At 36.6% G+C, this 14,370-nt stretch overlaps 1 protein-coding gene and 2 long non-coding RNA genes across 5 annotated transcripts; 1 reads left to right on the top strand and 2 right to left on the bottom strand.

The window, feature by feature from the left end:
- The first annotated feature begins 535 nt into the window (after positions 1 to 535).
- On the top strand, positions 536 to 11,170 carry LOC107676144 (uncharacterized). The gene is made up of 3 exons (XR_001632696.1): positions 536 to 587; positions 932 to 1,034; positions 11,074 to 11,170. It is a non-coding gene; the product is annotated as an uncharacterized LOC107676144 (long non-coding RNA).
- Positions 5,956 to 9,997, bottom strand: LOC107676139 (SLAM family member 5-like). Of its 3 annotated transcripts, XM_016470663.1 has the most exons (6): positions 9,875 to 9,995; positions 9,433 to 9,793; positions 8,584 to 8,913; positions 8,000 to 8,308; positions 7,712 to 7,831; positions 6,675 to 7,288 (listed from the first exon to the last, which is right to left on the bottom strand). In XM_016470663.1, exons 2-6 carry the CDS (start codon positions 9,479 to 9,481, stop codon positions 7,272 to 7,274), a joined length of 825 nt encoding a protein of 274 aa, XP_016326149.1. In that variant the 5' UTR covers positions 9,482 to 9,793; positions 9,875 to 9,995; the 3' UTR covers positions 6,675 to 7,271. The 3 variants fall into 3 exon arrangements, with proteins under 3 accessions (XP_016326150.1, XP_016326151.1, XP_016326149.1); XM_016470664.1 differs by lacking the exon at positions 6,675 to 7,288 and adding an exon at positions 5,956 to 6,643 and having other exon boundaries at positions 9,433 to 9,993; XM_016470665.1 differs by lacking the exons at positions 6,675 to 7,288; positions 7,712 to 7,831 and adding an exon at positions 5,956 to 6,643 and having other exon boundaries at positions 9,433 to 9,997.
- A 470-nt stretch (positions 11,171 to 11,640) lies between the features above and the next one.
- LOC107676143 (uncharacterized) lies at positions 11,641 to 13,204 on the bottom strand. The gene is made up of 3 exons (XR_001632695.1): positions 13,144 to 13,204; positions 12,990 to 13,072; positions 11,641 to 12,364 (listed from the first exon to the last, which is right to left on the bottom strand). It is a non-coding gene; the product is annotated as an uncharacterized LOC107676143 (long non-coding RNA).
- Between the last annotated feature and the right edge of the window lie 1,166 nt (positions 13,205 to 14,370).

The raw sequence follows: 14,370 nt of genomic DNA, 5'->3' as shown, positions 1-14,370 counted from the left end.
TAATAATAATAATAATTGACCATACTTGCTTCCACATCAGTGCTTCAATGCTTCAATCAATGCTTTTCTTTCTCAATAAAAATGAAGCAGCAGATCAGTGTAGGGTTATAGAGTTCATCCATAATTCCGATCGTCTTTTGTTTGCATGTCTGCTGCTGAGTTGAATCATTTATTAAGGGCCCGTCAATTCCATTTATTTTTATAGCATTATTGACGTTACGTATTGGCCCAGATCCAAGAACAGTGCTTAAAATGTTTGTGCCAGTGGAATTTTGAGATGCACATGTTGATAAAGAAAAAACCTTGAGAGGAGCCATGTTTTATCTGGGAAGCTCTCCTCCTGCTACACACATAAACACATTTATGCAAGGCATGCACATTTTCAGCAATGGACTTTGCTAGTTTCTTCTGAAAATCACAGCTATGTGTGTGATCCCTGCAGGATTGGTTGCCAGATGGAAGAGCGTGATTGGTGGATTGTGAAGCACAAAGCTTTAAAAGGTCTTTAGACAGAGTGTTCATTTTAGTGTTGGCCCTCATGGCGTGAAGAGCTCCATGGATTCTCCTCCCATCGACAGATCCAAATTGTAGTGTATCTAACGCATGTTTGATTCAGATGTGTCCTGTTAATGTTCAGAGTTGCTACAGACATTATTAGATACATATAGTGTAGAGGGATGACCTGACGTTTATTTTTGGATTAGTTTGTGATTTTTTTTTTTCTTGTCAGGTAGATAGGAAAGGTACTTTGTACCTTTGTATTTTTGTTTAATTTAATCAAGTTACTTATATTTGATGACTTCTTTTGTTGGTTATTTTTGCCTTTGGTCCCCATGAAGTCATGGCAGCTTAAAATAATGATCTTCCAGCTGGAGTTGGACCACATTTAATAGCGAACATCTCATGTTACGTTCTTTTTCTCTTTTTCTAGGATGGGACATAACAATGCACCTGTGTCTGTGAGAGTCTATGTGAACCAACATGCAATTTGCAATGCAAACCACAGAGTTTACATAACATCAGGAAGCTTTCAGGTAAGCACACAGAAATTCAGCCAATGTTCACTGTGTACATACATACTGCATGAACAGAGGAAAATGGTAGTATGCTATTTCACACAGCACTAATGCATGACCCCTAAACCACCGAGAAGCTGTAACAGCCTTGTTCCTCTCAGCTAACCTCTAGAAGTTTTTTTTTTTCTGTTGACACCTTGGTTTCTGGTAGGCCACCATTTCCTTTTCAGCTAAAGCTCAACATCCTTGTCAACTTTCTTATCGGATGGTTAAGGTTAAACATATTTGTAATACTTTGAAAAATCATAACTGTGGAGAATATGAATCAAAATATGTTTATTAATGTAGCATCCTTTTTAAGACATCGGCTCAGTTTTGAAACATTAAACAACAGGAAACCAAATTTTATTACACTTACAATGCTTCTTATTACTTTTATTTCAATCGTTTACATATTTAATTGTGGAAATGCAATTTGTGGCCAACCAATGAAATATGTTTATAATCTGTTTTCAGGGTCGTTCAAACTCAAACTATTGCCACCATCAGGTCAAAAAGTTTCTTGCTATTTACTTTTTTAGTTTCGAAGCATGATGCTTTTCCCCAAGCTCCAGATCTTAATGACAAGCTACATTCAACACGATACAATTTTAACTGATCCTATACTGATCAAATGGGTGTTATTCAAAACCTAGAATGACGCAGACCATCTAGAATAATGACGGTGAAGCTGAAGAGAAACACTAAAGAGAAGCATTCCTTAGTAAATGTCTCTAAACACTACTCTCATTTCAAGCTGATCTTTTACCTGTACCTGTATTTAAAGTATGTATTCCAGTTCTCTGAAGCGTTCTCACTACATTTGTTCTCAGTGAAGCACACAAAGGGTGGTAAGGGAGTTTCACAAGAGCTTGAGGAAAGCACTTGCTGTGGGTACAAATACACCTTATACACACTAACACTCAAGTGCACTCTTGTGTGTCCAATAATAGGTACGCCAAAACACCTGCTGCTGCATTCAACAACAACAAAAACGCTTGATACCCCACACTGACCTAAATAGTTCTGACCACAGGTATCATTTTGAATCTAACACCGAGCTGCTAGTAAAGGCACAAAGCATCTCATGTTCATTCTGCATTTCAAAAATGGCCCTTGTGCACAACTTCTTCAGTGCAAAACAATTTTGTGACAAACATGACAACTTTAATGCCATTTCCAATGGCTATACAGTTAATACTGTAATGGCAATGCTACAGTAACTGCATATGTTTGGTTTACAAGACTTTGTGGTTTTAAAGCTCTTTGCACACTGATACAGTTTTAAAGGCACAGAATGTAAAATCATAAAGATGCCCTTGCATCTTTCTCTCACGCAAAAATGATATAGAGTAAATTATGCAGAATCAGATTTTGATCTTTAGACAGTCTATAGTCTATACTAAAAAAACTGCTCTGGAAAGGCATGGCCTGTTATTGTGGTCAGGTTTTTATATGTGCATCTTGTGACTGTATGATGCAAGTCCTGCTGAACCACAATTTCTCAGATAAAATAATTCAGTGCATTTTGCTTTGGTTTAACCAAGTTTTCTATTAAAGTTTTACTTATGCTGAAATAGCATTATAAAGCTTGTATTTCAGGTTCGTCCAGGCAATGTGCGTGTGTGCTTTTCTAAGCACACATCTCAGGGCACTTTTTGTTTTTATGCAAACCAGAGCTTCTAAAGGCAGCTGCTGTGACGTGATGGCTTTATCAATTGGCAGTTGGCTTTTATTTAGGTACTTTCTCCCATTCATAGTACAATAGCTGTGTCCCAATTCAGAGGCTGCATCCTTCAAAGGCCGCAAAGGTCGAACCACATGTTGTTGAATCCCTTTTCATGATACATAAAAAAATAAAAAAAATAAAAAAGTTGTATGTAGCTTTACACACTATGTAGCTTTACACTTATCAAATAAATCATTCAGAGAATTAATTAGCTCTTATTTTAATAGTTGCATATCTAGTCTGTCCTGCAAACAGTTGTAATTTCCTACATCAGCTCCATCATCTATGATCTACTTCCTCTCTGTATGAGTTTAAAGTTACTCTTCCCCCACATCCCATAGCCTACATAAAGCCGCCAGAGCTTGAACCACAATCAAGATAACAGAGAAACACAGGTCAATCACATAACCATTACATAATGGAACTTAATATATTTACGTCCCTTTATGCACACACTCACGCATAACATCTGCTGATTGGAAAATAAAAACAGTATTATGGAATATTTTGTGATGTCAATTTTTCTCACCAATCACTGACGAGGAGGAGAAGCATTTAAATTTAACCCTGCTAGCTAATGCGTAATGTTGATATCAATCTCTCATGGCAGCTGAATCAGGATCCATGATGGGTCATGGTTTGACTTTGCAAAAATAGGGAAGCTTACTCTAGCAGTAGCAGTAGCCCCTCACTGCAGAACAAAGATCCAGGGGGCGTGGTTGGTTCCACATTTAGGGGGTGGAGATGGTAGGTTTAGGAGTGGAGATGGGTGGGTTTATGGATCAAGGGGTGGAGACGGGTAGGTTTAGGTATATGTAAGGTGGGAGGAGTTGGATCTGGATCCAACCTCGCCCCCTGGATCTTGTGTTCTGCAGTGAGGACCATCTCGAATTCTGCGCAAACTGATGTACTGCTTTGCTACACACTTTTCTTTTTTAGGCTGGTCTAGTGGTCTAACAATACTTTATCAATGTCAAAATGACTGAGATGACTAATCAAATCAAAGTAGGTGGGCTTTACTGTTCACAGAAGCAGAGAGTGAATTCAAAGCCACTGGAAGGCAAACCTGCAACCTTTAGCCAAAAAAGCGTAATGGCTAATGCTAACACTGCTGCTTTGGCGATGCGCAGGGAAGGAGACCAGAGGCCGTATTTTTTTGAATGGATGTCAGTGAAGGAGAGGCTTCTCTACACTGAATAAACAGCTTTTGTGAGGAAACAGCTTTTCATTTAATAAATCGACAACCTGTTTGTTAATCTTCAACACATTTTACACTAAACAATATTTTCATTTTTATTCCAACTATATGTAGATTTTACCTTGATAAAAAATATATATATTTTAAGAGAAGGCAGTAAGAAATGTCGCGACAGGTAGATCTCATTTACGGCATTACTACCAGCAAATGGGTTGTTAAATAAATAACAAACAGTTAATTTAGCTGAAAAACATAATGCATGGAACAGTTTTGCTGTAACTGACTGTTGCTAGCTGACGTTACTGTCAGTTTTAATGTCGAAGGAAAGTGTCGTAAGACAGTTTTTTACAATACAAATTTTAACTGACAGTAATACCCAGCGATGCAAACTACTTGACTTTTTTCTCAGTTATGGCCGTTTTGAATTGAAAATATGTTTTTTTATGGTTATTTACACAGGGTCGGATTTAGTGATCTGGGGGCCCCAGGCAAAATATAGAAATGGGGCCCTATACATTTGCACGCATTTACCTAAAGATCAACTCTGAGGTTCCTTTTTTCGTTGTGATGCTTGTGTTGCACCATAGTTGTGTACAACGTTTCTAACTTTTTCATGTACATGGCTTTTTCTCATGTTGTAGACCACGAAATAGCAATAGATTTACAGTTGAGATACAGGTTTTCACAAAAATAAAATAATGAAAATGATAAACCATTTTTTAAAGAAAAGGGATGAGTCAGAAGTATAAATGCTTAGTTATTTCTATTCGTGGTTGCAGTTCAGAACCAAATCCTCCTTAAAAGCACAATGGATTGTGGCTTTGTGACTTATTCTATTGTCACGTACTATTTGGGATGAGATGCACATTGTTTAAAGTTTAAAGCTCTGGCTCCCTCTAGTGTCACTGACTTGAATTCACCACGCTTTACAACTCCAGAGTCGACACGAGCACAGAGGCAAGGTTCTTTTATGAATTAGTCAAATAATTACTGTGTAAGTTCACAATGACATCTTTCTTTAGAACATGACACAATTTTTTTGGGCTAAAGACATCGGTAAACAGTGAAATACTTTTTTAGATACTTTTTGTAATGGCAAAATAATTTTTATTAAGGCAACACTGATATAATAACATAAACACATGGTCAGTGCTGTTTTAGATCGTTTAATACATGAATGTAGAAACAGATAACAAAGGTTTTGTTTGCATTGTATTACTACTTTACCTGTGAGACTAGTACAGTATGTCAAGATCAGTAGGGGACACATTACAGAAAACAGTATTTAGTACACTTTTTCTTTTTCTATACTGAAAAAGTGCTGTGGAATACAACTTTTTCTGATGAGTTTAGAGCTAAAATGTAAAATACAGTGGAAAATTCCCAGTATTAGTTGCACAAATATGTCCTGTCTGACAAGCTGAACAACTAACAGCAGACAAGGAAGAGTTTGTCGGTTAGGGTTGGATTAAAATGGGCGCCAAACATTCAGGATCTAATCTGTGAAAAAAGGATGTCTATATAAAAACTGAAGACAGTTAACTGTTAAAATTCCCATTCATCTCAAAGGCAGAAACAGTCAAACTAGCGTTCATGGGGACTCCTGTGAACAACATGTGAGCCAATCACAGTGCTGTAAATGTCTTCTGACTAATTATTCTGGAGTTGCAGGAAAGAAAAAATCCTTACAATGTTGATTGGCTGATGGCACCACAAGAACACAGAAGGTCCAAAATATTTGATCAGACTGTGTAGAAAAACGTAAACTGTTCTTATGAATCTGACGTTCATCTCCTTAGAAGTGCGGGTACAATAATACAAAATAGGCATTATAATACAAAGGTATAAATGCAGTATAAATGTATATTTCAGAAATGTTAAGAACTTATCCAAAAATCTAAATAAAATATATAAAAACAATATATAAAATGTATACAAAATATTGTAAAAATATATATTTTGTACACCAATAATTAAAAAAAGTATATCAGAGTTAGTACATTTATAAAAGAGCTGATAGTAGAAAAAATACAGAAAATAGGTTTTGTTTAGACTTCAGTGTCTACTGAGAATGTTTAACAGGGTATAAGAGGAAGATTCCAGCAACAGAGCTGAACTTGCATGAATATGTCTTGTCTAACAGGTAAACAGTTGACTGCAGAACAAGTAACAGCATGTTGGAAGGCCAAAGTTAGATTAAATTGGCGTCAAACACTGAAGTTCCAATGTAATATTACGTATAAACCATTAAATAATATCTATGAGATTTTAGGGATGAGTGGTCAGTTATACGGAGTTACTCAGATGAGTGGAGATTATTCAGAAATATTTGATTGCTGAATCCCAACTGACCAATCAATATCAAATATTCCAGAGAAATTAACAATACATATATAGGATGTTAATCGATCCTGATATAGTGATAAAATACTGATGACACTGAAACACTAGGCTTCAATCACTCACATTCGGAACTGTGAAGCATTTGCCACTCTCTGAAAATCTGCCCTTAAAGATGCACTTTGAGATCATTGACCCTGAAATACTTGAAAATGACTTTTTCATGCCAGTTTCATATTAGTCACCAAAATGCTAATACACTGATCCTGTCATTTTAAAATTAACACTGGAGTATATGATGTGGTGTTCTTCATCCGGTTTCTGAAATAAATAAAAAAATGGACGTTAGGAATTAAAACTAAAACAATGAAAATATTGTGTATGTGTATGTGTATATAAGTAGTGTTTGTGTGTATACATCTATACCAACGGTCTGGTAATGTTCTTGTAATCCTTCTTGACTATAAACACTATAAATCGGCTCAAGGACAACGGTTGAATACAAAGACAATTACAAGCACAGGACATTATAGCAAAAGCATGGTGTTTTATTTGATTGTTTTAAATAACGTTCTTAAATACTGGCAAGTTGTACATGCACAACCACAAAGGGAAGACTTTAAACAGAGATTTGCTTTTGGCTTTTGAAGGACATTGTGGTGCTTTTGGATGTTTTAAAAACACTGTTCATTGTTAATCCCTTGTAGAGCTGCAAGGAAAGCACTGCTTTCCTGCATTTGATTCAGCTGCCATTGAATAATCAGGGTTTATAATAAACGCTTTTGTGATTTGATGACTGTGCATCACTGTCTGTGTGTCTGTTACAGATGCCTGTGGCTTTTCAGAGGCATAATCATGGTATTCAGAAAAATGTCAACCTCCACCCTTCCTAAACTGTGGTATAATGTGCTTTCTCAAGTTGATGTTGCACAGTGCCTTGGGGATGGTATCAGGTACAACTGAAGCCTAAGCAGAAAAAGAACAAGCCTAAGCAGGCACTAAGCTAAAAATAGTGGTTTAAATTGCTTGAAAGGCCACATCATTCACAGACAAATAAGCACAAACACTGACAGCAGCACAGGATGGCACATTTTCTGCTTTGTCACGTGTGCAAGCGCATGTGTTTCTCTCGGCCTCTGTGGTTTCTGCAGACAGATTCACTGCACACTGCAATACAGTGTCTTACCGTACTATGAGCACTACGTGCACAGAATGTTGTTTCGGCATAAAGTACCTCTTCCTCACAAGTCTGGACTGTTTTAATGATAATGTCACATTGTTCAAATGAGTCTGAAATGGTGTTTAAAAACAGATATTGTGGCACATCTTTTAAAATCTTGATTTTGTCCCAGAATGCTCATATTATTTGATGAAAAGGGTAATACTTGCCTTCTGGTGTTGCTTGTTTGCATTTCCTGCGGTGAAAACATACCGCCCCCACAACTACAGCCAAGACCAGCACCACCACTATACTAACTGATAATCCCAATGACTGTAACTGCAGGAGCTCTGTAATGAACAATAGAATGATAATAATTATGAGTCCTGCAGTGTCTGATTTCAATCAGGACATTGTTGCCATAGCCCTCAACGCACTTAACATGGCTTTGAACGGACAAGGTTGGAAAGCATGAAGAATATAATTTTTTTAAACTCTTAATATCACCTCTGACTTACCAATACATGTCTGACAGAGTTGACTGATGTCCAGATGTCTGGTCTGGTTACTGATGGGATTGTTGAGCACACAGCTGTAGGTGTTTTTCTCCTGATATTCCACCTCCAGAGGTAGAGAGAGACTGATGCTGAGATCAGACACACTGATGCTGGACAATAAACTGTTTCCTTTGTACCAGGAGAGAGTCACATCACTCACATTCAACACTGAACACAACAATGAACATCTGGACACTGATGATCTTTCAGATGATGATGATGAAGAACAGTTTGAAGTGCCTCTAGTGATGACAGGAATGGGTAGAGGAGCTGGAAATATCAGAGAATAGCCCCAAAAGGGACATGGTAATAGTAAATAAATGCTTTTGCATTTTCTTTCAAAAGTTTTGCGTTCCCTTAAGAAGGTTTGTGTTCACTCACAAAACGTCTGTGATGGAAATAATATGTGGTGGGAGGAAAAACTATATTACAGTAGCGAGTGAATGGAGATTTTCTGTTCCATACCATGGTTCTATTATTATATATATTCTAGCAAAATCATCTCATTTAATAAATTTGTTTAATAAACATTTAATCTTACTCACCATAGACAGCAACTGAAAAACTCTTGTATGTGACCCCTCCTTTGATAATTGTTAGTTTATAAAGTCCAGAGTGTTCAGTTCTGATGTTCCTGATGGTCAGAGCTCCAGTTCGACTGTCCATGTGCAGTCTGTCTCCAAATGTCTTATTACTTTCATACATATCAAAGACCTGCTTATGGATTTCAGCTATACGAGTGTCTGAATTATTAATTTGAAACAACCACAGTATGAGATCATTTTTCTGTACTTCAGTGACATCCGTGTTTAAAGTGACAGAATCTCCTTCCATCACTGATAACTTTACTTCATCCGTTTTAACATCAAACACACCTAAAACACAGAGAAACGTTTTTGATTATTTATTTATTTACAATTTTAGAGAAAACTGCATGGCAAGCCAACAATTCCAATAAAAAAGGCTTGTTCATTAACTTATATAGGCCTACGTGCCCAATACCGTTATAAAAAAAAACATATTTTTATGTTTGACTATACAATATTATAACTCACTTTTCCTTAAATTAACTGCAGGTGGTTGTTTAGTCTTTCAGACAGGATTGTTTTCCAGATTTTGAGCTGAACATATTCCAACATGTCGACATGAGCATGTTTATTTATTTATTTATTATTCGTTTATTATTTATTTATTTTGTCTGGGGGCTGCTTTTTGTTGGTTGGAAGCTCAGAGTTTACTACTAGGCCTACTTCGCATTTACTCCACCCTTAGTAATATGGAAAATGCCGAAATAAAGAATGTAGGCTATATAATGTGTGAAAAGATAAAAATAGCAACTTTGTGAAAAACTAGGAGTGAAACACTAGGCTATTTAGTAAAAATAAATATCTTACCATGCGAGAACCAAATCCACAGGCAGAGGAAAAAATATTTATGAATCATATTCACAGTCCCCTACGTACATATCCCATCAATAAACACCTCATGTTTTAGTAGATACTCATCCGCTTTTTTTCCCTCAAAATAATATAAGTCGATGCAGATAACGTAACACGTTAAAAACAAACAAAGGCCATTTCGAGGAATGCAGTCAATGGTATGAATACTATTAAAAACTGTTACTTTAGTATCGTTTTCGCTTTAAAATTCAAAAATGGGATACACAAAAGCCCATAGTCGCTTAAGATGTGCGTGGGCCTGTTACTGTACGTCGATTAAGCCATCCATCCATTTCAAAAACGAACGATACTTTTTCTATGAAGAAAAAAAGCAAACAAAATCAAAAACGCTACTTCTTGATTTCAGTTTCAGACTTCCAGATTTCGGATATCCTACTTTTTCTGGATAAAATCGCTCCGCCCTTTAGGGGTCCTCCTGTAGCTTCAGTGATGAGCTTAGCTGTAGTAGCCTAAACTTAGTGTGGATCAGTCCTTGATGTCTTTACAGTAGCTATACGAACATCTGGGGCATTCAGCTCTTTCACTGACACACACAGGATGAAGACTGTGAACAGGAACTGTGTTGAAGTGCAGATTTTTTTTTATGATTGTATTTATTTTGTTCAACTTGTGGTTTTGCAGCACTTCTCTCATCTTAACTCCTTGTCATTTTCCTCTCAGCAAATAAAAAATAACCCCTGTTGAGCTCTGATCAAGTAAAGTGTTTTCACAAGTTCCTACATCTCTAATCTAAATACCATTTTTATATATGCATACCAAACAAATTGCAAAAAAAGCTGTTCGCTGAGTCTGTAAATAAAAAAAATCAGTTGATGGGTATTTAGACTGAAAATACAAGGAAAGGTATGTTTACATCAGCTCAAGATTCATCCTTAAGCACAATAGCCAATTAATCTAATCAGTAAACCTGAGATGTTAGTCCTAAATCAGGCACAACAATTACAGAAAGTTACATATTGAATAGCTAATGCCATTTCCTTTCTATAGCCACTAGTTCACACTAGAGATGTTCTGACACTTTGGGTTTTGGTTGGCCACTATTTCTTGTATAGAATATTCTTTTGAGAAAGAAGTGTGTATAATAAATGTACTAGTGAATAAAATTCCTGCGCTATTCCTGTGTTTAACAAAAATTATTTAAATTACACATTCAAATCATTTGAATACCATCCATAATGTTCACAGTTCTATACTGCCAATTATGATTTACAATTAATCTGCAGATGCCTGGTGTTTTGTGGGAACAAAACAACTGTTTTCTATATTCAGTCACAGTTGACTCATTGTTCTTACTCATGGGAACTCAAGGTCAATGCAGCGTTTCTGTCAACTATCTTCTTTCTTCTAGCTTTTCCGCTATGAAGTTTGCCTCAATTATTTGCAACTTCCGTAACATGGGAGTGTGTTTCTGTTCTAGTCGACAGCTAATTGTTTTTACAGCATCTATTGGCAGTTTCTGGTAAAAGTTCTTCAGAACATCTTATTCTATTTTAATTTAGACATTTCTATGATGAAGTATGTTGTTTTAATGTAATGCTATGACACATTTACTTTTTTTTTTTTTTTTGTCTACAGTACCATTACAGGCCGTCTTTAGCACTTCACCCACAAACAGTGTTTCCACAGCATGTTCTGCACACCTTCTGCATCTCATATCTACAATAATAGACACCCGCACCACATCTGTCCAAAGACCACAGCGCATCTCATCTTGATCAGAGCAGGTAATGTGTCGCAAGAAGCATTTGTTTCGGTGCATTAAAAAAGCAAAAAAAAGCAGGTCTATTTGGATGCAAAACAGAAATACGAACAGAAATAAGAAATACTTTGTGGCAACAGATTTTTTTTTTTTTTTTTAAATATCTGTAATACTTTGCATTTACTTTTATTGTTTTATACCATTTTGTTTTCTAATTTTCTGCAACACAATAAAACCTGAATTTATAATTGGTGTGAAGTGGTCAAATGATGAAAAATCTAATTTCCCCTTGATCTTTTGAAATACAACAAACTATATATCACTCAAAACCTCCTCCTTCCTGTAAACACTCTGAAAATGCATGAGTCCAGTCTTTGTTTGGATTTCCTACAGTACAATGGCAGCTCAGAGCAATGCATCGACCTTCACTGCAGAAGAGCGGAAACTGACATCTGATGTTTTGTCTTGCCTCTCAGCAACAAGCAGTTGCAAGATGGGGCAATGGTCACCCTGGATGACATCTGCAGTAAATGATAGGGCTTCACAAACAGAAGATGTGATGGGGGACTGTTATTCCCCTGCAACTACACACAACATCTGCTCTATATAAAGTGAAACTGCAGCATAAAAACAATGAAGTATAATAGCCTTTTTGTAAAGGAAGTGAAGGAAACATAACACCCATGACCATTATGTGTGTTCATACTGGACTTTTGTCAGTCAGCAAGGTTTTAATTGTTTTTCTAAATATGCACTAGTTGGATGTATTTGATAATCACATACATTTATCAGGGGCCAATAATTGGTGTGTTGTATATAAGGTGCTTTAAATGCTGTCTGTAGCCCCCTCTGGTGATGTTTGTTTAAGGCCTAAACTCTTAAACATAACATGAATGCACAAGATTACATTTGTTTTAGACATCAATGTGAAAAAAATAAAAGACTGCTGCAAATCTTTTTAGGTAACTGATAAAAAAGTATTTCCATACAAGTATTTAGTAATATAATATTAAGTATAGCCTATAAGACAAAAGATATCTTAATTCAATAACTCCTACACAGGAACTCTGGGTCTAAGCGATATTCTCTTGAGAGCTGCCTTTTCAAATTCACTGTGTGTTGATAGTTCACAGCTGTCTCGGTTCTGCCCACATCCAGCAATGATTTCTGTTAGAGGCAGAGAGAAACATTAATATCACAAACTAATCAATAATTCTACTATAAAAATAGAGTATAGGTCTAACCGAGCACCGGATACAGAACTGCTTCCATTTAACAAAAATATTCCCTGAGCCTAATGACGATCTAATGACACCACTACTGAATCTATAGCGGGACCGGTCCGACTCTGCACGTGAATGATTCTTATGAGCCGGTTCTTTTCAGTGAATCAAAGCATTCAGCGAAACCAGTGTAATCTCATTCCCGAACGAATGACTCGTATGAGTCGGTTCTTTTCTGTAGTCTATGAAAAATACAGCGCACCAGAGTGCGACCCCTGAAGGAATTATTCTTATGAGGCGTTCTTTTCAGTGAATCAAAAACAAAAACATTCAGCGCAATCAATGTGATTTGATTCCCGAACGAATGATTCTTATTAGCCGGTTCTTTTCAGTGAATCAAAATAATTAATCAGAACCAGTGTAATTCTGAATGAATAACTGTTATATTGAAAGAAAGAAAGAAAGAAAGAAAGAAAGAAAGAAAGAAAGAAAGAAAGAAAACAAAAAACAAAAAACAAAGAAAGAAACAAAAAGAAAGTCAGTCGTTATCAGATTAACTGTTTACTGACCTGTGGCAGCAGATGTCCCATCTGAAGGCAGCAGATGATCTGTGTGTATTCTGACATGCTTTGCTTCTCTATGATCCTCAGATCTACAAACACAAACACAGGTCAATGTGAGAAGATTCTGAGTGTATCTGACATCAGCATTAGGTACACATACCTCATATGATCATCATTTATATTACATAAAGCAATAGGCTATACATTCCTATGCTGTTTTCTCCAAGTAGATATAACTGCAAACCGGAGATCACCAAAATGGGGCGTGAACTCCAAAAGTGGGCAGAACCTCCAAAATGGGGAGGGGTCTCCTCACGCAAAGACTTTCACCATTGGCTCTGGCTCCAGCATATTGTTATTGACTTACATTTCAAAATAAAAATTTATAAATTAAACATTGTCTCTAGTTAATCTATAATAAAATATGCTATATAAATACATATTCTCCGTGAGAGCAGAGCCCAAAGCTTGTGGCCAGTGGTGTTCGGATTAGAGTTTGAACCTCTGCTTTATGATAAACGGGAATCACCCACTAGCTTTAATTGACACAACCAATAAAATCTTTAAAATCAGCTGTGGGGCAGAGTTTGCACTGAAGTGGATTGGGGGAAAAAATTGTGCATGTGTGTCATGTGCCTGTCTGTCAATGGGAGGAAACCACGCCCCCATTTGGAGATCTCCAGGCTAGTTATACCCTTCTCGTTTTCTTTGACAACTAAACAGGATGTAGGCTACTGCCTCTAGTGGAACATGATGGCACAACAATATACAATATTTGCAGTTTGCAGTGACATGGTGTTTACATACATTTAGTCATTTAGCAGAGGCTTTTATCCAAAGCAACTTACAAACATTTTTAAAAACATGAATTCCAGCACATCTTCATAGCACATGATTTTGTCCTAGAAAGTCTTGTATTATTTAATGCGTAAGGTAACTTGCCTTCTGATCTTGCTTGTTTGCATTTCCTGTGGTGTAAGTATATCACCCCCACAACTACAGCAAAGATCAGAACTATCACTACATATAATCTCACTGAATGTGACTGCTGAATGAGTTCTGTAATGATCAACAGAACAATAATAATTATCAGTCAAGACATTGTTGCCATAGCTCTCAACTCATTAACATGTCTTGGAAAGCTTCTCAGACATGATTGGAAAGCTTGAAGAATATATGTAATCACTAAATATAATCACTAATATCACCACTGACTAATCTGGACATATGTGACAGAGTTGAGTGATGTTGATGTTGTGTTGAGTCTGGTTGCTGATGGCATTGTTAAGCACACAGCTGTAGGTGTTTTTATCCTGATATTCCACCTCCAGAGGTAGAGAGAGACTGATGCTGAGATCAGACACACTGATGCTGGACAATAAACTGT

The sequence above is a fragment of the Sinocyclocheilus anshuiensis genome, unplaced genomic scaffold, assembly GCF_001515605.1.
Source record: "Sinocyclocheilus anshuiensis isolate Anshui unplaced genomic scaffold, SAMN03320099.WGS_v1.1 scaffold3649, whole genome shotgun sequence".
Taxonomy (NCBI): Eukaryota; Metazoa; Chordata; class Actinopteri; order Cypriniformes; family Cyprinidae; genus Sinocyclocheilus; species Sinocyclocheilus anshuiensis.
This window is presented reverse-complemented; position numbering and strand designations above follow the sequence as displayed.